Source organism: Notolepis coatsorum, assembly GCF_963971535.1.
Source record: "Notolepis coatsorum genome assembly, chromosome: 3".
NCBI lineage: Eukaryota > Metazoa > Chordata > Actinopteri > Aulopiformes > Paralepididae > Notolepis > Notolepis coatsorum.
This window is the reverse complement of record NC_140167.1, coordinates 206,578,526-206,604,492: the sequence shown is the minus strand read 5'-3', so window position 1 is coordinate 206,604,492 and position 25,967 is coordinate 206,578,526. Positions and strand designations below refer to the sequence as shown.

Genomic DNA, 25,967 nt, shown 5'->3' with positions numbered 1-25,967 from the left:
GGGGCTTGGAACACAAACGTTTCTAAAGATATTAAGCTTTCTCTGCATATTTTCACACCGCCAACAAAGTAGCCTATTGGGGCCATTGTCTCTAAATGGATTTGGTAGCTGTCATTTCTGCGTGTCTGTCTTCGACACCTGAGACTGAAAGTACTCAGCCCCTCCCCTACGACACAACTGTAGTTCTTTAGACAGCGAGCGAAAGTATACAGCCAGACAAGTTAACAATAATTAACACATTTACAAGTCGTATTACATTTTGAAAATAGGGAAACAGATGGAGAACATTTCAAAGCACTAGAAATTGCGAATATCAAATGTTTTCTGCATTTCTGAAGAATCCTCTCTTGCGAGATATAGCGGCCCAGACCGCCCCGGGTCACATGGTGTCGTGATGTACACACTAGACCGCCCCGGGTCACATGGTGTCGGTGATGTACACACTAGACCGGGTCACATGGTGTCGTGATGTACACACTAGACCGCCCCGGGTCACATGGTGTCATGATGTACACACTAGACCGCCCCGGGTCACATGGTGTCATGATGTACACACTAGACCGCCCCGGGTCACATGGTGTCATGATGTACACACTAGACCGCCCCGGGTCACATGGTGTCATGATGTACACACTAGACCGCCCCGGGTCACATGGTGTCATGATGTACACACTAGACCGCCCCGGGTCACATGGTGTCATGATGTACACACTAGACCGGGTCACATGGTGTCATGATGTACACACTAGACCGGGTCACATGGTGTCATGATGTACACACTAGACCGGGTCACATGGTGTCATGATGTACACACTAGACCGCCCCGGGTCACATGGTGTCATGATGTACACACTAGACCGGGTCACATGGTGTCGTGATGTACACACTAGACCGCCCCGGGTCACATGGTGTCATGATGTACACACTAGACCGCCCCGGGTCACATGGTGTCATGATGTACACACTAGACCGGGTCACATGGTGTCATGATGTACACACTAGACCGGGTCACATGGTGTCATGATGTACACACTAGACCGGGTCACATGGTGTCATGATGTACACACTAGACCGCCCCGGGTCACATGGTGTCATGATGTACACACTAGACCGGGTCACATGGTGTCGTGATGTACACACTAGACCGCCCCGGGTCACATGGTGTCATGATATACACACTAGACCGCCCCGGGTCACATGGTGTCATGATGTACACACTAGACCGGGTCACATGGTGTCATGATGTACACACTAGACCGCCCTGGGTCACATGGTGTCATGATGTACACACTAGACCGCCCCGGGTCACATGGTGTCATGATGTACACACTAGACCGCCCCGGGTCACATGGTGTCATGATGTACACACTAGACCGGGTCACATGGTGTCATGATGTACACACTAGACCGCCCCGGGTCACATGGTGTCATGATGTACACACTAGACCGCCCCGGGTCACATGGTGTCATGATGTACACACTAGACCGGGTCACATGGTGTCATGATGTACACACTAGACCGGGTCACATGGTGTCATGATGTACACACTAGACCGCCCCGGGTCACATGGTGTCATGATGTACACACTAGACCGCCCCGGGTCACATGGTGTCATGATGTACACACTAGACCGCCCCGGGTCACATGGTGTCATGATGTACACACTAGACCGCCCCGGGTCACATGGTGTCATGATGTACACACTAGACCGCCCCGGGTCACATGGTGTCATGATGTACACACTAGACCGGGTCACATGGTGTCATGATGTACACACTAGACCGCCCCGGGTCACATGGTGTCATGATGTACACACTAGACCGCCCCGGGTCACATGGTGTCATGATGTACACACTAGACCGGGTCACATGGTGTCATGATGTACACACTAGACCGGGTCACATGGTGTCATGATGTACACACTAGACCGCCCCGGGTCACATGGTGTCATGATGTACACACTAGACCGCCCCGGGTCACATGGTGTCATGATGTACACACTAGACCGCCCCGGGTCACATGGTGTCATGATGTACACACTAGACCGGGTCACATGGTGTCATGATGTACACACTAGACCGCCCCGGGTCACATGGTGTCATGATGTACACACTAGACCGGGTCACATGGTGTCATGATGTACACACTAGACCGGGTCACATGGTGTCATGATGTACACACTAGACCGCCCCGGGTCACATGGTGTCATGATGTACACACTAGACCGGGTCACATGGTGTCGTGATGTACACACTAGACCGCCCCGGGTCACATGGTGTCATGATATACACACTAGACCGCCCCGGGTCACATGGTGTCATGATGTACACACTAGACCGGGTCACATGGTGTCATGATGTACACACTAGACCGCCCCGGGTCACATGGTGTCATGATGTACACACTAGACCGGGTCACATGGTGTCATGATGTACACACTAGACCGCCCCGGGTCACATGGTGTCATGATGTACACACTAGACCGGGTCACATGGTGTCATGATGTACACACTAGACCGCCCCGGGTCACATGGTGTCATGATGTACACACTAGACCGGGTCACATGGTGTCATGATGTACACACTAGACCGCCCCGGGTCACATGGTGTCATGATGTACACACTAGACCGGGTCACATGGTGTCATGATGTACACACTAGACCGCCCCGGGTCACATGGTGTCATGATGTACACACTAGACCGCCCCGGGTCACATGGTGTCATGATGTACACACTAGACCGGGTCACATGGTGTCATGATGTACACACTAGACCGCCCCGGGTCACATGGTGTCATGATGTACACACTAGACCGCCCCGGGTCACATGGTGTCATGATGTACACACTAGACCGCCCCGGGTCACATGGTGTCATGATGTACACACTAGACCGGGTCACATGGTGTCATGATGTACACACTAGACCGCCCCGGGTCACATGGTGTCATGATGTACACACTAGACCGCCCCGGGTCACATGGTGTCATGATGTACACACTAGACCGCCCCGGGTCACATGGTGTCATGATGTACACACTAGACCGCCCCGGGTCACATGGTGTCATGATGTACACACTAGACCGCCCCGGGTCACATGGTGTCATGATGTACACACTAGACCGCCCCGGGTCACATGGTGTCATGATGTACACACTAGACCGGGTCACATGGTGTCATGATGTACACACTAGACCGCCCCGGGTCACATGGTGTCATGATGTACACACTAGACCGCCCCGGGTCACATGGTGTCATGATGTACACACTAGACCGCCCCGGGTCACATGGTGTCGTGATATACACACTAGACCGGGTCACATGGTGTCATGATGTACACACTAGACCGCCCCGGGTCACATGGTGTCATGATGTACACACTAGACCGCCCCGGGTCACATGGTGTCATGATGTACACTCTAGACCGCCCCGGGTCACATGGTGTCGTGATGTACACACTAGACCGGGTCACATGGTGTCATGATGTACACACTAGACCGCCCCGGGTCACATGGTGTCATGATGTACACACTAGACCGGGTCACATGGTGTCATGATGTACACACTAGACCGCCCCGGGTCACATGGTGTCATGATGTACACACTAGACCGCCCCGGGTCACATGGTGTCATGATGTACACACTAGACCGGGTCACATGGTGTCATGATGTACACACTAGACCGGGTCACATGGTGTCATGATGTACACACTAGACCGCCCCGGGTCACATGGTGTCATGATGTACACACTAGACCGGGTCACATGGTGTCATGATGTACACACTAGACCGCCCCGGGTCACATGGTGTCATGATGTACACACTAGACCGCCCCGGGTCACATGGTGTCATGATGTACACACTAGACCGCCCCGGGTCACATGGTGTCATGATGTACACACTAGACCGCCCCGGGTCACATGGTGTCATGATGTACACACTAGACCGGGTCACATGGTGTCATGATGTACACACTAGACCGGGTCACATGGTGTCATGATGTACACACTAGACCGCCCCGGGTCACATGGTGTCATGATGTACACACTAGACCGGGTCACATGGTGTCATGATGTACACACTAGACCGCCCCGGGTCACATGGTGTCATGATGTACACACTAGACCGCCCCGGGTCACATGGTGTCATGATGTACACACTAGACCGCCCCGGGTCACATGGTGTCATGATGTACACACTAGACCGCCCCGGGTCACATGGTGTCATGATGTACACACTAGACCGCCCCGGGTCACATGGTGTCATGATGTACACACTAGACCGCCCCGGGTCACATGGTGTCATGATGTACACACTAGACCGCCCCGGGTCACATGGTGTCATGATGTACACACTAGACCGGGTCACATGGTGTCATGATGTACACACTAGACCGCCCCGGGTCACATGGTGTCATGATGTACACACTAGACCGCCCCGGGTCACATGGTGTCATGATGTACACACTAGACCGGGTCACATGGTGTCATGATGTACACACTAGACCGGGTCACATGGTGTCATGATGTACACACTAGACCGGGTCACATGGTGTCATGATGTACACACTAGACCGGGTCACATGGTGTCATGATGTACACACTAGACCGGGTCACATGGTGTCATGATGTACACACTAGACCGGGTCACATGGTGTCATGATGTACACACTAGACCGCCCCGGGTCACATGGTGTCATGATGTACACACTAGACCGCCCCGGGTCACATGGTGTCATGATGTACACACTAGACCGCCCCGGGTCACATGGTGTCGTGATATACACACTAGACCGGGTCACATGGTGTCATGATGTACACACTAGACCGGGTCACATGGTGTCATGATGTACACACTAGACCGCCCCGGGTCACATGGTGTCATGATGTACACACTAGACCGCCCCGGGTCACATGGTGTCATGATGTACACTCTAGACCGCCCCGGGTCACATGGTGTCGTGATGTACACACTAGACCGGGTCACATGGTGTCATGATGTACACACTAGACCGGGTCACATGGTGTCATGATGTACACACTAGACCGCCCCGGGTCACATGGTGTCATGATGTACACACTAGACCGCCCCGGGTCACATGGTGTCATGATGTACACACTAGACCGCCCCGGGTCACATGGTGTCATGATGTACACACTAGACCGGGTCACATGGTGTCATGATGTACACACTAGACCGCCCCGGGTCACATGGTGTCATGATGTACACACTAGACCGGGTCACATGGTGTCATGATGTACACACTAGACCGCCCCGGGTCACATGGTGTCATGATGTACACACTAGACCGCCCCGGGTCACATGGTGTCATGATGTACACACTAGACCGGGTCACATGGTGTCATGATGTACACACTAGACCGCCCCGGGTCACATGGTGTCATGATGTACACACTAGACCGCCCCGGGTCACATGGTGTCATGATGTACACACTAGACCGGGTCACATGGTGTCATGATGTACACACTAGACCGCCCCGGGTCACATGGTGTCATGATGTACACACTAGACCGCCCCGGGTCACATGGTGTCATGATGTACACACTAGACCGGGTCACATGGTGTCATGATGTACACACTAGACCGCCCCGGGTCACATGGTGTCATGATGTACACACTAGACCGCCCCGGGTCACATGGTGTCATGATGTACACACTAGACCGCCCCGGGTCACATGGTGTCATGATGTACACACTAGACCGGGTCACATGGTGTCATGATGTACACACTAGACCGGGTCACATGGTGTCGTGATGTACACACTAGACCGCCCCGGGTCACATGGTGTCATGATGTACACACTAGACCGGGTCACATGGTGTCATGATGTACACACTAGACCGGGTCACATGGTGTCATGATGTACACACTAGACCGGGTCACATGGTGTCATGATGTACACACTAGACCGGGTCACATGGTGTCATGATGTACACACTAGACCGCCCCGGGTCACATGGTGTCATGATGTACACACTAGACCGCCCCGGGTCACATGGTGTCATGATGTACACACTAGACCGGGTCACATGGTGTCATGATGTACACACTAGACCGCCCCGGGTCACATGGTGTCATGATGTACACACTAGACCGGGTCACATGGTGTCATGATGTACACACTAGACCGCCCCGGGTCACATGGTGTCATGATGTACACACTAGACCGCCCCGGGTCACATGGTGTCATGATGTACACACTAGACCGGGTCACATGGTGTCATGATGTACACACTAGACCGCCCCGGGTCACATGGTGTCATGATGTACACACTAGACCGCCCCGGGTCACATGGTGTCATGATGTACACACTAGACCGCCCCGGGTCACATGGTGTCATGATGTACACACTAGACCGCCCCGGGTCACATGGTGTCATGATGTACACACTAGACCGCCCCGGGTCACATGGTGTCATGATGTACACACTAGACCGCCCCGGGTCACATGGTGTCATGATGTACACACTAGACTTTGCGAGCGTCTACCGGCTCGGGCTGCATTTTTCGCCGAACATATAATATACTGTTTGAAACATCTTATTTGCCGCCGTTCTAACGGGGTTGGGCACCGAGAACCAGTTCTAATAGGAAGTAACATATTTGCATTTCGATTCTTAATTTTGATTATTAAAAAAAATCATTTTTTTTTTACTTTGTTAATTAATACCCTAGTTACAGTACAGCAACCAAATTAAACTGTATCAAGTCAACTGACAATGTGAATAGTATGAAAAGAATTTAAGATTTATAAAAAAAAAAAAAAAAAAAAAAAAATCTCCTGCGAAATAAGCTGTGACCTGTTTTGACCTGCACCTCAAAGAATCGGAATCGAGAATCGTTTAGAACAGGAATCGAAATGGAGAATCGGAATCGGAACCGGAATCGTTCAAATCCAACCGAGGACCAACCCTATTCAGAATGTTATCTTTCAAAAGAGACCAGGCTCATGCATGTGCTATAAGTATAAAGTATAAAGCTAAGCTTTGCCTGCCTGTTAACACATTGTGCGCCAACAACGAGTGTGTGTGTGTATATGTGTATGTGTGTGTGTGTGTGTGTGTGTGTGTGTGTGTGTGTGTATGTGTATGTGTGGTTGTGTGTGTGTGTGTGTGTGTGTGTGCCCACCTTGCAGATCTTGTAGAGGGAATCCTGGCCGTCTCCATCAGAATCCTTGAAGTAATCGTGGGCAGGGAAGGTCCTGTGAATGTCTCTGGTGATCACCCCCTCCTGGGCTGAGTCCTGGTACACACACAGAGGGAGGGAGGGCGTCAGACAGAGCCAACAGAGTCCTGGTACACACACAGAGGGAGGGAGGGAGGGAGGGAGACAGAGCCAACAGAGTCCTGGTACACACACAGAGGGAGGGAGGGAGGGAGGGCGTCAGACAGAGCCAACAGAGTCCTGGTACACACACACACAGAGGGAGGGAGGGAGGGAGACAGAGCCAACAGAGTCCTGGTACACACACAGAGGGAGGGAGGGAGACAGAGCCAACAGAGTCCTGGTACACACACAGAGGGAGGGAGGGAGGGAGGGCGTCAGACAGAGCCAACAGAGTCCTGGTACACACACACACAGAGGGAGGGAGGGAGGGAGACAGAGCCAACAGAGTCCTGGTACACACACAGAGGGAGGGAGGGAGACAGAGCCAACAGAGTCCTGGTACACACACAGAGGGAGGGCGTCAGACAGAGCCAACAGAGTCCTGGTACACACACAGAGGGAGGGAGGGAGGGAGGGAGACAGAGCCAACAGAGTCCTGGTACACACACAGAGGGAGGGAGGGAGGGCGTCAGACAGAGCCAACAGAGTCCTGGTACACACACAGAGGGAGGGAGGGAGGGAGGGAGACAGAGCCAACAGAGTCCTGGTACACACACAGAGGGAGGGCGTCAGACAGAGCCAACAGAGTCCTGGTACACACACAGAGGGAGGGCGTCAGACAGAGCCAACAGAGTCCTGGTACACACACAGAGGGAGGGAGGGAGGGAGGGAGACAGAGCCAACAGAGTCCTGGTACACACACAGAGGGAGGGAGGGAGGGCGTCAGACAGAGCCAACAGAGTCCTGGTACACACACAGAGGGAGGGAGGGAGGGAGGGAGACAGAGCCAACAGAGTCCTGGTACACACACAGAGGGAGGGCGTCAGACAGAGCCAACAGAGTCCTGGTACACACACAGAGGGAGGGCGTCAGACAGAGCCAACAGAGTCCTGGTACACACACAGAGGGAGGGCGTCAGACAGAGCCAACAGAGTCCTGGTACACACACAGAGGGAGGGCGTCAGACAGAGCCAACAGACCACCCAAAGCTACAGTATAGCATTCCAAAAACACAGTCTGAATAAAAACACAGTCTGTTGAATGTATTGGTCTTCTCAAGTCAAGTCAAGAGTTTTATTTGTCACGGCATACAAGTATACAATGAAATGCGGGTGGTCTTGCCCGCAACGATGTGCAATAACATATAATAGAATCCAATAGAACAACATTGTGCAATAAACAGTAACATAGTAGGCATATCGGTATTTGTACATAAGTTATTTACAGAGCATGGAGGACATGCTAGGTCCTGTGGTAGTGTCCTTCTTGTGTCTTTATTAAGACCTGGTGTATAGCGTTGGTATTTCAATGTAACATACATTATACATATTATACTATGCAATATGTAATGTAAAATATGTTATATATGAAATGCTATATTAGAGGATTATAAACTAATCCTGATTTACAATGGAGCACAATGTCAAGGAGGGGAAAGAAAAATGGCTGAATCAATCTGTTTCTACGGTTTCTGTGTGTGATTGATTGATTGATTGAAAAGTTTATTAACAGATTGCAGAATGGGTACAGTACAGTACAGCTCAATACATACAATTGTTAACACTTTGACTGCCGGGACCCGTCTTTAGACGTCTTTGCTGGCCATGCTAAAGTTGCCGGAGGACGCGTTACGTCGTCCTTATATCAATATTTCAAAAATCTGCGATCGGATTCATATGTCCCCTCCGCTGGCCTGAGATCCACCAGCAGGACCCACTGAGCTCTCTGGCGGTTCAGGAGCGCCATCTGGTGGCCGATCGGCGCAATCGCCAAACAGGATGTTGAATAGAGGTTGTCCTAGACGACCGTAGTACTTCCGGGCGCTCGCTATAGGTCATGGGACTCTGGCTCGTCACGCTACACAGTGATCGATTGGCAATAACTCGATAAACAACATGATTTGGACGTATATACCATTATACAAGCTGGAGATGGACCGGGTAAAAATATATCCCATAATGATAAGATTTCTACTCGACGATGATCGCCCAACGGCGCGCGGAGACTGGGGTGAGTTTCAGCGTGTAACGTTACCGTCTTCGATACTAACTGCTATTATCAACATTTGACCCACATTAGATGATTGGTATAACGCTGCCCACGGAATTATAAACGCCCCCTCGCCCATCCGGTCAACATCAGATGACGTGTAGTAACTTCTAGAAGTACGTCTAGTTGGAATTTTTTATATCGCGCTGATTGCCATCAAACTGTATTTCATCATCAATATAATGCATTTGGGGCTATATATCACGTTCTGGAGAAAGCTGCAGAAAGAGATGAAAACATACTTATACATTAGACCATACTTTACTATGAATATGTGAATGAAAAAGTTTAACGTTGCTACACAATGAACAATACATATAGGACTTTGAATGGGCCCTAATAATGGCAATGTAGCAATAGAATTTAAAAAGTTATAGCCCTGCAAAGAAGGGGACTTTCTCCATAGACAAATAGCGCTGGCAATCTATGGTATATCATGAATTTAACCTTAGGCAGCCAAAGTGTTAAGAGGATGCAGACCTGAGAAAGACTTTCGTCTTGTTTCCATCAGGGTCCCCCATTTTCAATTCATCATGTGTGTGTGTGTGTGTGTGTGTGTGTGTGTGTGTGTGTGTGTGTGGGGGGGGGGGGGGGGGGGGGGGGGTTAATAGAGCATTCTCTCCTTGTCCACCTCTCTAGAGTCTAGCTAACCGCTAGCTGTCCTATTCCTTCCCGGCAGTCAGTCAGTGAGCAGCAGCCTTGGCTTTCTAATCTGCAGCCGCTGTAGCGCTGCATGCATGCACACGCACACGCACACACACACACACACACACACACACACACACACACACACACACACACACACACACACACACACACTTCCTCAAAGAAGACAGCCCAGCATTCTCACACAACCGACTGTGAGCTGCAGATAAAACAGCTTGTGCCTTGATGGAGCCTTGGTGTGTGTGTGCAGGCCTTGGTGTGTGTGTGTGCGTGCAGGCCTTGGTGTGTGTGTGTGTGCAGGCCTTGGTGTGTGTGCGTGCAGGCCTTGGTGTGTGTGTGTGCAGGCCTTGGTGTGTGTGTGTGTGCAGGCCTTGGTGTGTGTGCGTGCAGGCCTTGGTGTGTGTGTGTGTGCAGGCCTTGGTGTGTGTGTGTGTGTGTAAAAGTGAGAAATATGTTTTCTCTTTCTCTTTCTCCTTCTCCTTCTCTCTGTCTGACTAGTCATGGAAGAAGAGGAAGAAGAGGAAGAAGAGGAGGGCTGTGTTCTGAGCCCCCTCCTCTACTCCCTGTACACACATGACTGCGTGGCACAGCGGAACAACAACACAATCATCAAATTTGCTGATGACACAGTAGTGGTGGGCCTGATCTCTGCCAACGACGAGAGGGCCTACCTGGAAGAGGTAGAGAATCTGTCACAGTGGTGTCAGGAGAACTGCCTCTACCTGAACGTCAGCAAAACAAAAGAGATGATTGTGGACTTCAGGAGGTCGGGGGTCAAGGACTACAGCCCCCTCAGCATCGACGGGGCACCGGTTGAGAGAGTGAACAGTTTCAAGTACCTCGGAGCCCACATATCCGAGGACTTGACATGGACCACACACATTGACAGTGTTGTGAAGAAGGCACGACAACGCCTCTACTTCCTCAGGCGCCTAAGGAAGTTCCAAGTCAGTCAGAAGATCCTTAGGAACTTCTACTCATGTACAATAGAGAGCATCCTGACTGGCAACATCACCTCCTGGTTTGGGAATAGCACTGCACAAGACCGTAGCAGACTACAAAGAGTGACACGTTCAGCCGAACGCACAATTGGAGGGGGGCTTCCCACCCTCCAGAACATTTACAACAAGCGGTGCAGGGGGAAGGCGAAGAGAATCATCAAGGACCCCAGCCACCCGAACAACTGCCTCTTTGAACTGCTGCGGTCAGGCAAGCGATACCGGAGTCTTAAGGCGAGCACAGAAAGACTCAGAAGAAGCTTCTATCCCCAGGCCATCAGGCTGCTAAACGAACAATAAACACTATGCAACAACCATCAAATGCACACAGCACGCACACCCACACACACACACTCACTTAAACAAACAACACACTGCAGCACCCACTCTCCACACTTTAGATCACACAAACACACTTTATATTTATTGATAAAGGATTTGCACTACAACTCGTACACCTACTGTAAATTGTACCTAAATTGCACCTCATCCCATTTCTGCCTTGCACTATATAGTATTGTATATTAGTACATTGCACAGTATTGTATATTATATGGTAACTCAGTTACGTCTATTCTGCATCGAACATTGTACATATGTCTATACTGAACACTGTGACCTCATTTTTTTACTTCTAATTTACATGCTATACTATGTTATTTTATTTCATACTTATCTTGTCTTGCACAGTCTCTGGAGCGTAACAGTAAGAAGCATTTTGTATAAAAGTATTCTGTACTTCTGTATGACAACTATTAAAGAAACTTGAGAAACTTGAGGAAGAAGAAGGTGCGAGAGATAACAGCACACGCACACACTCACCTTAAACATTCACACATTTTAGACACTTTAAACCCTTTTTAAACATTACAACTATTATTTATTTTTGTGTTTTGTACATTTAGTTTTGTATATTTTGTATAGTGTGTCTTTATTATTTTCACTTTTTTACTGTAAGAAGCACAATCTCAGCATGTCACTGTAATGTACCTTATATGTGACAAATAAAACAAAACGTGCACCTTGAAATAAAGGACTTGTTTGTGTTTTAATGAAGTTAAAGTGAAGGGGACGGACGGACACACGGGGTGACATGCCCCCCCAACACACACACACAGACACACACACACACACACACACACACACACACACACACACACACACACACACACACACACACACACACATTTAGCTTTCTTTCTCTTCTTTAGTGTCCTGTGTTGCAAGGAAGAATCGGAACAAGAAAAAGACACTGAGAATCACTTCAATTTAATTGAATGTTGAAAACAATGATAATTCGGCTTGACACTAGCTTATCCACTCATCCATCGACGGACCCTTTCACTGCCACACGACAGCCGGTTAACGCTTTACTATCACACAACCGACGGCGATGCTCCATCATTAGCTCTGCATCCGCGGATTGTACCAGCCAAAATTGTATATTGTAAGCCGTCATTTGAGGCTTTATAAAAGCAGCATAATGAACACAAATCTGTCAGTGCCGAGTCCGACCTCATCTTAAATAACAAACAGCATTGCTTGTTGTAGTTAACACTTTGGGTGCCGGGAAACGCTTAAACACGTCATTCCCGGCCCGCTTTACAGCGTCTTTGATATCAATATTTCAAAAATCTGGAACCGGATTCATATTTCCCCTCCGCTGGCCTGAGATCCACCAGGAGGACCCACTGAGCTCTCTGGCGGTTCAGGAGCGCCATCTGGTGGCCGATCGGCGCAATCGCTTAACAGGAAGTGCCATAGAGGTTGTGCTGGACGGCCGTATTACTTCCGGGCACTCGCTATAGGTCCCGGCATTCTAGCTCGTCACAATACACAGCGATCGATTGCCAATAACTCGATAAACAACATGATTTGGACGTATATACCATTATACAAGCTGGAGATGGACCGGGTAAATCTACATCCCATAATGATAAAATTTCTACTCTACGATGATCGCCCAACGGCGCGCGGAGACTGGGGTGAGTTTTAGCGTGTAAAGTTACCGTCTTCGATACTAACTGCTATTATCAACATTTGACCCACATTAGATGATTGGTATAACACTGCCCACGGAATTATAAACGCCCCCTAGCCCATCCGGTCAACATCAGATGACGTGTAGTAACTTATAGAAGTACGTCTAGTTGGAATTTTTTATATCGTGCTGATTGCGATACAACTGTATTGCATCATCAATATAATGTATTTGGGGCTATAGATCACGTTCTGGAGAAAGCTGCAGAAAGAGATGAAAACATACTTATACATTAGACCATACTTTACTATGAATATGTGAATGAAAAAGTTTAACGTTGCTACACAATGAACAATACATATATGTTTGTGGGATGGTGCCAGGAAAACAGCCTCTCCCTGAACGTCAGCAAAACAAAGGAGATGATTGTGGACTTCAGGAGGTCGGGGGTCAAGGACTACAGCCCCCTCAGCATCGACGGGGCACCGGTTGAGAGAGTCAACAGCTTCAAGTACCTCGGAGCCCACATATCCGAGGACTTGACATGGACCATACACATTAACAGTGTGGTGAAGAAGGCACGACAACGCCTCTACTTCCTCAGGCGCCTAAGGAAGTTCCAAGTCAGCCAGAAGATCCTTAAGAACTTCTACTCATGTACAATAGAGAGCATCTTGACCGGCAACATCACCTCCTGGTTTGGGAATAGCACTGCAAAAGACCAAAGCAGACTACAAAGAGTGACACGTTCAGCCGAACGCACAATTGGAGGGGGGCTCCCCACCCTCCAGAACATTTACTACAAGCGTTGCAAGGGGAAGGCTAAGAGAATTATTAAGGACTCGAGCCACCCGAACAACTGCCTCTTTGAACTGCTGCCGTCAGGCAAGCGATACAGGAGTCTCAAGGCGAGCACAGAAAGACTCAGAAGAAGCTTCTATCCCCAGGCCATCAGGCTGCTAAACGAACAATGAATGAACACTACACAACAACAACCACCAAACACACATAGCACACACATCCACACGCACACACTCACTTTAAACAAACACACTGTAGCACCCACTACACACACTTTATAGCACACACCCACTTTAAACAAACACACTGTAGCACCCACTCCCCACACTTTATATTTATGGATGAAGGATTGCACTACAACTCGTACACCTTACTGTAAATTGTACCTAAAATTGTACCTCATCCCATTTCTGCTTTGCACTAGATAGTACTGTACATTAGTACACTGCATAGTATTGTGTATTGTATATTATATGGTAACTCAGAACATTGTACATATGTCTATACCGAACAACTGTGACCTCATTTTCTTCTTCTAAATTCATGCTATATTATGTTATTATGTTATTTGATACTATCTTGTCTAGCACAGTCTCTGGAGCGTAACAGTAAGAAGCATTTTGTATGAAAGTATTCTGTACTTCTGTATGACAACTATTAAAGAACTTGAACTTGATATAGGACTTTGAATGGGCCCTAATAATGGCAATGTAGCAATAGAATTTAAAAAGTTATAGCCATGCAAAGAAGGGGTACTTCTCCATAGACAAATAGAGCCGGCAACCTATGGTATATCATGAATTTAACCCATGGCAACCAAAGTGTTAACAAGGAGAGGAAGAGTTGATTTAGCACAAAAAAAAATAATAATAAAAAAAAAATTAATAATCAAATTTTATTAATCAAGATCTACTTGAAATCAGCCCGCGATCACCTGTCGATCGCGATCGACTGGTTGGGCACCACTGATATAGATGTACTGGTCCTTGTTCTATCATATAGATGTACTGGTCCTTGTTCTATCATATATAGATGTACTAGTCCTTGTTCTATCATATAGATGTACTGGTCCTTGTTCTATCATATAGATGTACTGGTCCTTGTTCCATCATATAGATGTACTGGTCGCCTAAATATTAAAGGCAACCAACTTGTGTCTAACCACGCCCAACTTGCGTCTAGCCACGCCCCCGCGGCGACGCGGCAGAAGCAGAGCGGAGCGGAGCCCTGCCGCGGAGCTCCGTCGCGGCAGCATTATGTAGCAGTAATCCCCCCTTTTTTACTATCTAGAACTAGCTCAATTGGCAGCGCTGCATTGCTGTGGATTCTACGGCCCGTTGCTGGCAAGTTCGATTCCCTTCAATTTTTTTTTTTTTTTATTTTTTTTCGTGCATTCGCATTCTTTCGCCGTTAAGTTTAGGCATAACTTTGAGCATTGTTTCGGAGTTGGTTAAGGTTAGGCATTGTTTCGGAGTTGCTTAAGGTTAGAAGGGTTAAGTTTAGGCGCTGTTAAGGAGCTGGTTAAGGTTAGAGTTTGTCTTAGAGAATGGCAATAGACAGCCTATTTCCGCGCTGCAGCTCTCTCGCGCTGCCGTGGTCACATGGGCGTATTGGCCAATCAGAGAAACGCTAAACACAAGTTGGTTGCCTAAAATATTCACGCGTACTGGTCCTTGTTCTATACTTGCCAATAACATCAAAATTGCTTATTTGTTTCTGAGCATGTACACACGACATGCGCACACAAACACAAAGACACAAGCAAACAAACAAATACACACAGAGAGGTTTGATTGGGGCAGCTGGCACAACTCCCTGTAATGCTTTAATGAGATTTGAAACAAGGATGACACACCATGCATTATGTGTTTAAATGGAACTAACAGTTTTACATTATGTTATTACTCCTGCAAAACAAAAAAATATATATATACTAGTGGTGGGACTCGATTAAACATTTTAATCGAATTAATTCGAGACTTTATAGTTAATTAATCAAAATTAATCACATTTTAATCGCATATCAATATTTGATGCAAAAAGCTAAATCTCTCAGATTCAACGTTTAATTGCAGCCTGAAACATACATGTTTCGGAACCAATGTGTTCCTTCTTCAGTGTTGATGGCTACGAGTGAATCAATGAATATACATTATACATACGTTTAAGCAGCAAAATCCTGTATTAGCTACTACACAGACCAACAGATCAATGCAATTTTTAACAAAATGCAGCAATTTTAGGAATAATATATATAGCGTAAAGGACCTTTTGTAAACTCAAGCACTTTCGAGGTAAAAGTAAAATGCAGTACTTTCAAGTACATTCCAGAACAGTTGACAAAAAAAGTAAAAATAAAAAAAACTCTTGATTGATCTCAATTTCTCTTATTTTTTCAGTATTCTGTATGAACAAACCTGACTAAGAAAAAAGTCATTTGCGATTTAAGGTAAATTACTAAATGTAAATGTAAATGTAAATGTTGATGTAAAGGTAACATTCTTACACAATAAAGAAAGATCATCATGCGATTAAATGCATCAATTTCTTTTACTTTTAATTCTTTCTGTAGTTAATTAATCGAAATTAATGCAATAAAGTCCCAGCCCTAATATATACATGAAATGGTTCAGTAAGGAATCCCGCCTTGGCAAGTCGACTACACACACGCCAAACTCAAAGCCTAAACAAACAAACGCACACGCACACACACACACACACACACACACACACACACACACACACACACACACACACACACACACACACACACACACACACACACACACACACACACACACACACACACACACACACACACACACACACACACACACAGTTCTGTTAATTAAGCTGGGGCTAGCTGGGCTGGAGTTCTTCTAGCAGAAAACCCAGTATTGATAATGAAGACCGAAAACACATTGACCACAAATAACCAGAAAATATATTTAGGAGGACTTGTTTAGATGTGAAGCAGCTCTATCACCTCTATGTCACTAACTCACTCATTGATTCAGTCACTTACACTTAGTCATTTAGCTGAATGCCTTTATCCAAAGCGATTTACAGGTTCTGTACGACAAGTCAGCAGGAAGGGTACAACTCTTTCAGCTGAGTAACAATGTTCACCAAACAGTGTTGAGTGCAGAGTAGTAGAGACATATTAGTAGAGTAGGTAGAAGACAGTAAGAAGGTTATGTGTTTAATTTTTTTATTTTTTATTATTCAATTCAGATATTGATTGAAAAAGTGTGTTTTTAGTTGACTGTGAAATATTGGTCGGGTTTCGGTAATTTATTCACATTCATTCATTCTTTCACTTACTCACTCACTCACACTTAGCCACTCTGCCCCTTGTGGTGGCTCGACAACATGGCACGTTGTGTTCCCTCTATACTCGACCTCCCCCTCGAGTTAACGCACCGCGGCCCGCAGCGCCCGGCTTAAAGCCTGCCACGCCATGCGTCCCTCATATTTGAAGGCATCAAGCTAATAGACGTTTGTGACAAGTGTTCTATGTTTATAAATGGGGTCACAGAAAAACACAAACATAGAAAAGACTTTGTGCATCACAAATTGTGATAACCTTTCTTTGATAACTATATATTAATAATAACTCTTTCATTGATAATGTGTCCTCTGTGTTTCTATTTGAAATAAAATTCCCACAACATGCAAAGTACTTTCACTCACTACTAATTTAGCTTAGACGTATGTTAAACAGCACTGTGATTGCAAATTTAGATAATTAAATTCAGTTTTGTATCTCAAACAGGCCAAAGTATCACATAACAAATAAATTCTTAGCCATTTCATGTGGAAATGTCGATGGTGACTATGATGGAAGAAACATCCCATGTGAGCACCATGGAGTTGGAAACTACATTTTAACAACTCTTAATTCCTCAAACTAGACATTGTAAACTACCTTAAAAAAAATCATTATAAATAATTTCGAATCACCTAAAACATGTGACCCTATTGTCACACTTGGGCCCCTAATTAATAATAGAACGACCCACTTCTCCCCCTGGATCTCAGATCACTCCGTAGTGCAACAGTAAAACAACGAGCGCTGTTACCACGGCGACATCAATCAGAGCAGGGAGACATCCGCTCGACGGGGTGAGTTGTAAACACAGTGATTCAATTAACGCCGCAGCGCCACAAGTAATTAAAGGCACCATTACACCGTCTCCCCACCTCGCTCTGCTCCAGGGGCCTCCCCGGTACCGTCTCCCCACCTCGCTCTGCTCCAGGGGCCTCCCCGGTACCGTCTCCCCACCTCGCTCTGCTCCAGGGGCCTCCCCGGTACCGTCTCCCCACCTCGCTCTGCTCCAGGGGCCTCCCCGGTACCGTCTCCCCACCTCGCTCTGCTCCAGGGGCCTCCCCGGTACCGTCTCCCCACCTCGCTCTGCTCCAGGGGCCTCCCCGGTACCGTCTCCCCACCTCGCTCTGCTCCAGGGGCCTCCCCGGTACCGTCTCCCCACCTCGCTCTGCTCCAGGGGCCTCCCCGGTACCGTCTCCCCACCTCGCTCTGCTCCAGGGGCCTCCCCGGTACCGTCTCCCCACCTCGCTCTGCTCCAGGGGCCTCCCCGGTACCGTCTACCAACCAGAGCCACTTCAGATCCTTCAGAACACAGCCTGATCCGACCAGCGCCATTTGACACTGTGTTTCTTCCGGTCAAGATGCAAAAAAAAGAGAAAATGTTTCCATGCACACATTCCCGTGTTATGCCGTGGGGAATATAAGTATGGTTTTACAGCGGTATGGGGTGATTCCTGAAAGGCTGCTATAGCCATATAGGTCACGTTTCTTGCCAATACACGGTACTATTCCCGAATCAAATTTATACAGTAGGTATTATGTTTCATCATGAATGCATGAAAGGGGGGGGGGGGGGGGGGGGGGTCGTTTCTGATTATTGATTACCAGTAACGGCATTAGTATTGAGCGCTAAAAATGCTGATCAGCTGGATCGGTATGAAAACCTTGCACGATCAAGCCAGAATTTACGTCAGATGATCCTTACCTTTGATCGGGAGTATTCCAAAAATAATATTCCAATTGTTTGATCGATATCTGCTCCATCCGATTTCCATTTGCTCCACGACATAACCAACCACAGCATATGCATCGGATGTCTTGTAGACGTTTGGATGCGACCGATTGAACCTCTAGCCTTGCCGTCTACTGAAACTCTGCGCCCGGAGACCTTTCAGTGTAACACAGGGTCTGGAACAGGGTTTACTGCAGCTCGATACCGCCACCTGGGAGGATCTGGCCGGTACTGCACCCTCGGCGTCGCAGTAGGCCTTCTAACGGCAACATACGGGTCCCTGGCATTGAATAGGATATTAAAATAGAAAAAAAAGAAAAACAAACCAAAAACGTAATATTACGTGGTTGGCCCCGAATGAGTTAAGAACGAACCATCTTACGGTCTTCTACTATCATGCACTCTTCCACAAATGAATTGTGCGTGTCTATATTACTACCTACTATACTATTATCTTATTGTCTTATACACTCAACACTGCAGCACCCAGGTTTCCTGCTGACTTGTCGTACAGAACTTGTAAGTCGCTTTGGATAAAAGCATTCAGCTAAATGACTAAATGTAAATGCAATGTACACTCCACATTAAAACAGGCACACGCCAGAATTAAAAAAAAAAAATGCCTGATACCTGCAACGGCTGTGTGTCCTTCACAGGCTCTGACCTCTGACCATGTGCTCTGACCTCTGACCATGTGCTCTGACCTCTGACCTCTGACCATGTGCTCTGACCTCTGACCATGTGCTCTGACCTCTGACCTCTGACCATGTGCTCTGACCTCTGACCTCTGACCATGTGCTCTGACCTCTGACCTCTGACCATGTGCTCTGACCTCTGACCTCTGACCATGTGCTCTGACCTCTGACCTCTGACCATGTGCTCTGACCTCTGACCATGTGCTCTGACCTCTGACCATGTGCTCTGACCATGTGCTCTGAGGGGCTGACCATGTGCTCTGACCTCTGACCATGTGCTCTGACCATGTGCTCTGACCATGTGCTCTGAGGGGCTGACCATGTGCTCTGACCTCTGACCTCTGACCATGTGCTCTGAGGGGCTGACCATGTGCTCTGACCTCTGACCATGTGCTCTGACCTCTGACCATGTGCTCTGACCATGTGCTCTGAGGGGCTGACCATGTGCTCTGAGGGGCTGACCATGTGCTCTGACCTCTGACCATGTGCTCTGACCTCTGACCTCTGACCATGTGCTCTGACCTCTGACCATGTGCTCTGACCATGTGCTCTGAGGGGCTGACCATGTGCTCTGACCTCTGACCATGTGCTCTGACCATGTGCTCTGAGGGGCTGACCATGTGCTCTGACCTCTGACCATGTGCTCTGACCTCTGACCTCTGACCATGTGCTCTGACCTCTGACCATGTGCTCTGACCTCTGACCATGTGCTCTGACCTCTGACCATGTGCTCTGAGGGGCTGACCATGTGCTCTGACCTCTGACCATGTGCTCTGACCATGTGCTCTGAGGGGCTGACCATGTGCTCTGAGGGGCTGACCATGTGCTCTGACCTCTGACCATGTGCTCTGACCTCTGACCTCTGACCATGTGCTCTGACCTCTGACCATGTGCTCTGACCTCTGACCATGTGCTCTGACCTCTGCCCATGTGCTCTGACCTTTGACCTGCTGGGTGAAACGCCTACACACGTGCGCTGTCAGAACAGTGTGCCTGTGTGCGCCTGTATAACGTGTTGGTGTGCAGCTGGGCCAGGGTCCAGGGTCCAGGGTCCAGGGTCCAGCCTGATTGGCTGGCAGCGCCTCTGATCTGCAGGGTGTCTGAACGAGGAGGGCAGGTGGTGCCGTGGAGCCATCATCACCATTAGTTCTACTGGGAGCACCGCGGGCCCATGTGACCCACTTCTACCCTCCTGCCATGTGAGGATAGTGGATTCTGATCACCGGTCCGATACCAGGCTAAACATGGCATCAATATCAGAGAATAACACAAAAATCCAATACCAAGAGAGCAGGTCAGAACCAAGAAACCATTTATGCATTTCTAGCATTTAGAAGCCTGTCTGATCTCTAATAGAGAAACATTGATTATTTAATTTAGAAGCCTGTCTGATCTCTAATAGAGAAACATTGATTATTTAATTTAGAAGCCTGTCTGCTCTCTAATATAGAAACATTGATTATTTAATTTAGAAGCCTGTCTGATCTCCAATAGAGAAACATTGATTATTAAATTTAGAAGCCTGTCTGATCTCCAATAGAGAAACATTGATTATTAAATTTAGAAGCCTGTCTGATCTCCAATAGAGAAACATTGATTATTAAATTTAGAAGCCTGTCTGATCTCCAATAGAGAAACATTGATTATTAAATTTAGAAGCCTGTCTGATCTCCAATAGAGAAACATTGATTATTAAATTTAGAAGCCTGTCTGATCTCCAATAGAGAAACATTGATTATTAAATTTAGAAGCCTGTCTGATCTCTAATAGAGAAACATTGATTATTTAATTTAGAAGCCTGTCTGATCTCCAATAGAGAAACATGATTATTTAATTTAGAAGCCTGTCTGCTCTCTAATATAGAAACATTGATTATTTAATTTAGAAGCCTGTCTGATCTCCAATAGAGAAACATTGATTATTTAATTTAGAAGCCTGTCTGATCTCCAATAGAGAAACATTGATTATTTAATTTAGAAGCCTGTCTGATCTCTAATAGAGAAACATTGATTATTTAATTTAGAAGCCTGTCTGATCTCTAATATAGAAACATTGATTATTTAATTTAGAAGACTGTCTGATCTCTAATAGAGAAACATTGATTATTTAATTTAGAAGCCTGTCTGATCTCCAATAGAGAAACATTGATTATTTAATTTAGAAGCCTGTCTGATCTCCAATAGAGAAACATTGATTATTTAATTTAGAAGCCTGTCTGATCTCTAATAGAGAAACATTGATTATTTAATTTAGAAGCCTGTCTGATCTCCAATAGAGAAACATTGATTATTTAATTTAGAAGCCTGTCTGATCTCCAATAGAGAAACATTGATTATTTAATTTAGAAGCCTGTCTGATCTCTAATAGAGAAACATTGATTATTTAATTTAGAAGCCTGTCTGATCTCCAATAGAGAAACATTGATTATTTAATTTAAAAGCCTGTCTGATCTCTAATATAGAAACATTGATTATTTAATTTAGAAGCCTGTCTGCTCTCTAATAGAGAAACATTGATTATTTAATTTAGAAGCCTGTCTGATCTCTAATAGAGAAACATTGATTATTTAATTTAGAAGCCTGTCTGATCTCTAATATAGAAACATTGATTATTTAATTTAGAAGCCTGTCTGATCTCTAATATAGAAACATTGATTATTTAATTTAGAAGCCTGTCTGATCTCCAATAGAGAAACATTGATTATTTAATTTAGAAGCCTGTCTGATCTCTAATAGAGAAACATTGATTATTTAATTTAGAAGCCTGTCTGATCTCCAATAGAGAAACATTGATTATTTAATTTAGAAGCCTGTCTGATCTCTAATAGAGAAACATTGATTATTTAATTTAGAAGCCTGTCTGATCTCTAATATAGAAACATTGATTATTTAATTTAGAAGCCTGTCTGATCTCCAATAGAGAAACATTGATTATTTAATTTAGAAGCCTGTCTGATCTCTAATAGAGAATTTTTGTTTATTTCTCAATCATTTGTGTCCAGTGATCACAGTGACAAATGGTCTATGTACATACTGTTCAGTCCATGTAGGCTAATAGACTATACTGTACATACTGTTCAGTCCATGTAGGCTAATAGACTATACTGTACATACTGTTCAGTCCATGTAGGCTAATGGACTATACTGTACATACTGCTCAGTCCATGTAGGCTAATAGACTATACTGTACATACTGCTCAGTCCATGTAGGCTAATAGACTATACTGTACATACTGCTCAGTCCATGTAGGCTAATAGACTATACTGTACATACTGCTCAGTCCATGTAGGCTAATAGACTATACTGTACATACTGTTCAGTCCATGTAGGCTAATGGACCATACTGTTCAATAATGGACTCTGTGTAGGCTGATACTTAAAGGTTACAGCTGTAGTAGGCGACTTTGGAGAAATGAGCACAAGTGAGTTTACATGCCCAGCAGAAATAGAGCAAGCTCTATCTGTATCATGTTCAAGCCCATGTACACGTAGGAAAGGTTTCCCACATACACCCAGAGGCCCATGTACACGTAGGAAAGGTTTCCCACATACACCCAGAGGCCCATGTACACGTAGGAAAGGTTTCCCACATACACCCAGAGGCCCATGTACACGTAGGAAAGGTTTCCCACATACACCCCGGGGCACAAAACCACCTGCCAATCAGAACAACTTTTTAAATTCCGCTTAAAGCTGCTGGTGCCTCAGAGAGTCTTAAAGCTGCTGGTGCCTCAGAGAGTCTTAAAGCTGCTGGTGCCTCAGAGAGTCTTAAAGCTGCTGGTGCCTCAGAGAGTCTTAAAGCTGCTGGTGCCTCAGAGAGTCTTAAAGCTGCTGGTGCCTCAGAGAGTCTTAAAGCTGCTGGTGCCTCAGAGAGTCTTAAAGCTGCTGGTGCCTCAGAGAGTCTTAAAGCTGCTGGTGCCTCAGAGAGTCTTAAAGCTGCTGGTGCCTCAGAGAGTCTTAAAGCTGCTGGTGCCTCAGAGAGTCTTAAAGCTGCTGGTGCCTCAGAGAGTCTTAAAGCTGCTGGTGCCTCAGAGAGTCTTAAAGCTGCTGGTGCCTCAGAGAGTCTTAAAGCTGCTGGTGCCTCAGAGAGTCTTAAAGCTGCTGGTGCCTCAGAGAGTCTTAAAGCTGCTGGTGCCTCAGAGAGTCTTAAAGCTGCTGGTGCCTCAGAGAGTCTTAAAGCTGCTGGTGCCTCAGAGAGTCTTAAAGCTGCTGGTGCCTCAGAGAGTCTTAAAGCTGCTGGTGCCTCAGAGAGTCTTAAAGCTGCTGGTGCCTCAGAGAGTCTTAAAGCTGCTGGTGCCTCAGAGAGTCTTAAAGCTGCTGGTGCCTCAGAGAGTCTTAAAGCTGCTGGTGCCTCAGAGAGTCTTAAAGCTGCTGGTGCCTCAGAGAGTCTTAAAGCTGCTGGTGCCTCAGAGAGTCTTAAAGCTGCTGGTGCCTCAGAGAGTCTTAAAGCTGCTGGTGCCTCAGAGAGTCTTAAAGCTGCTGGTGCCTCAGAGAGTCTTAAAGCTGCTGGTGCCTCAGAGAGTCTTAAAGCTGCTGGTGCCTCAGAGAGTCTTAAAGCTGCTGGTGCCTCAGAGAGTCTTAAAGCTGCTGGTGCCTCAGAGAGTCTTAAAGCTGCTGGTGCCTCAGAGAGTCTTAAAGCTGCTGGTGCCTCAGAGAGTCTTAAAGCTGCTGGTGCCTCAGAGAGTCTTAAAGCTGCTGGTGCCTCAGAGAGTCTTAAAGCTGCTGGTGCCTCAGAGAGTCTTAAAGCTGCTGGTGCCTCAGAGAGTCTTAAAGCTGCTGGTGCCTCAGAGAGTCTTAAAGCTGCTGGTGCCTCAGAGAGTCTGTGGAGAACCTGTGTTGCGTTGCATGGGTTTGAAAAGTGATGCAGAGCTCGCTTAACCTCTTAAGCTCTACCCATATTTTCAGAAAATGTGCCTAAAAATACACACCCAAGTAAATGGAAGATTGCTCCACGTCTTACAAGGTCCATTTGCATGTTCTTGGTATCTAGGGACATCTATGGATCCTGTCTTTTTTGTTTCTCTTTCTTTCCCGGGATGCGCCCCGGGCCGATGTAACTATTGGTTGAGGGGCGCAGTATAAATAAATGTATCATATCATATCATATGGACCTCAGGGAATGTATTCACAGTGTCAGAAATAGTGTGTCTGTTACTATGCTTGAGCAAATTTTAATGAACCAAATATAAATTATTATTATTATTACTTTTTTTCATCTTTGATGGTGAATAACACATGCTAACATTGAAAAGTTCTTGAGATCAAGTGTACAAAAAATCTAAGCAAATGAATAAAGGGAAGATGATTTACAGGTTTTTTTGTAGATACAGTACTGAGTTTTGCCATCCGGACATATGCAATTTGAAATATGAATATAGAATATCAAGCCTATAAATTACCGTATTATGGCCAAGTCATACATGTATGGATCGGGCCAAATCCCCTCTTTCCAATGGCATAGTTCAATCTGGATTTAGTACCATCAGGCGCCCATAGCAGGGCAGCAATGACTGTGAATGAAATCTACTGTAAGTACAGTTACTTTTTTATAATGTAAATAGCTCCGCCATTTCTCACCAGATTGAGACGTGGTGTTTTTCTAGACGTTCACAGAATGGTAAATAAACAATCTACATTGTATTTTATCGCAATAGCCTTCAGGTGTGTTCGATCCATGAGATATAATCACAAAAATAATGTTGCAAAATGGATTTTTCGCAAAGAATATTTTCAGCAGCTTTCACAGAGGCTGGTGTGAGCTGGGTAGTGTCGTTTTATGAAATGTCGCTGTCCATTGAAAGCCATGGGTGAATGAATGAATGAATGAAAACTTTATTTAGCAGATTGCAGAATGGGTACAAATGTACGGCTCAATACATACAATTGTTAAGGGGATGCAGACCTGAGAAAGACGTTTGTCTTGTTTCCATCAGGGTCCCCCATTTTCAATTCATATAGACATTTATGACATACACAACATACATGACATTTATGGCATAGGGACATATAGGTATTTAGTACTGATACATTTGTGACATAGGCGGTATTCAAATATACAGTACTGTTACCCCTAGATCCTGACAGAGTATATACATATGATGGGGAGGGGACTGTACATTAGGAGGGGGTGGGTGGGTGGGAGGGAAATATACATACGGCGGGGAGGGAATATATACATGCGGTGGGGAGGAGACTGTCTAATAGGAGGTGGTGGGGGTTTTGGGCATTTATGGTGGCCAGTTTTGAATTGCAGCCTCCCGTAGGTGCTCTTTAAGAGCGGTTTTGAATGTGGGCAGGGATTCACATTCCTTTACAGCTTTAGGTAGGGCGTTCCACATTGTTGTGGCATAATTGCGAAACGTGTTTAGT

The 25,967-nt window shown here is 46.5% G+C and overlaps 1 protein-coding gene across 1 annotated transcript in view; it reads right to left on the bottom strand.

Annotated features, from left to right (window-relative positions):
- The window catches only part of rabgap1l (RAB GTPase activating protein 1-like), a 573,823-nt gene that overhangs the window by 190,919 nt on the left and 356,937 nt on the right, over positions 1-25,967 (bottom strand). The window contains exon 14 of the mRNA XM_084311549.1: positions 7,151-7,264. Coding sequence (XP_084167675.1) covers positions 7,151-7,264 — 114 coding nt within the window. The remainder of the gene's footprint in view (positions 1-7,150; positions 7,265-25,967) is intronic.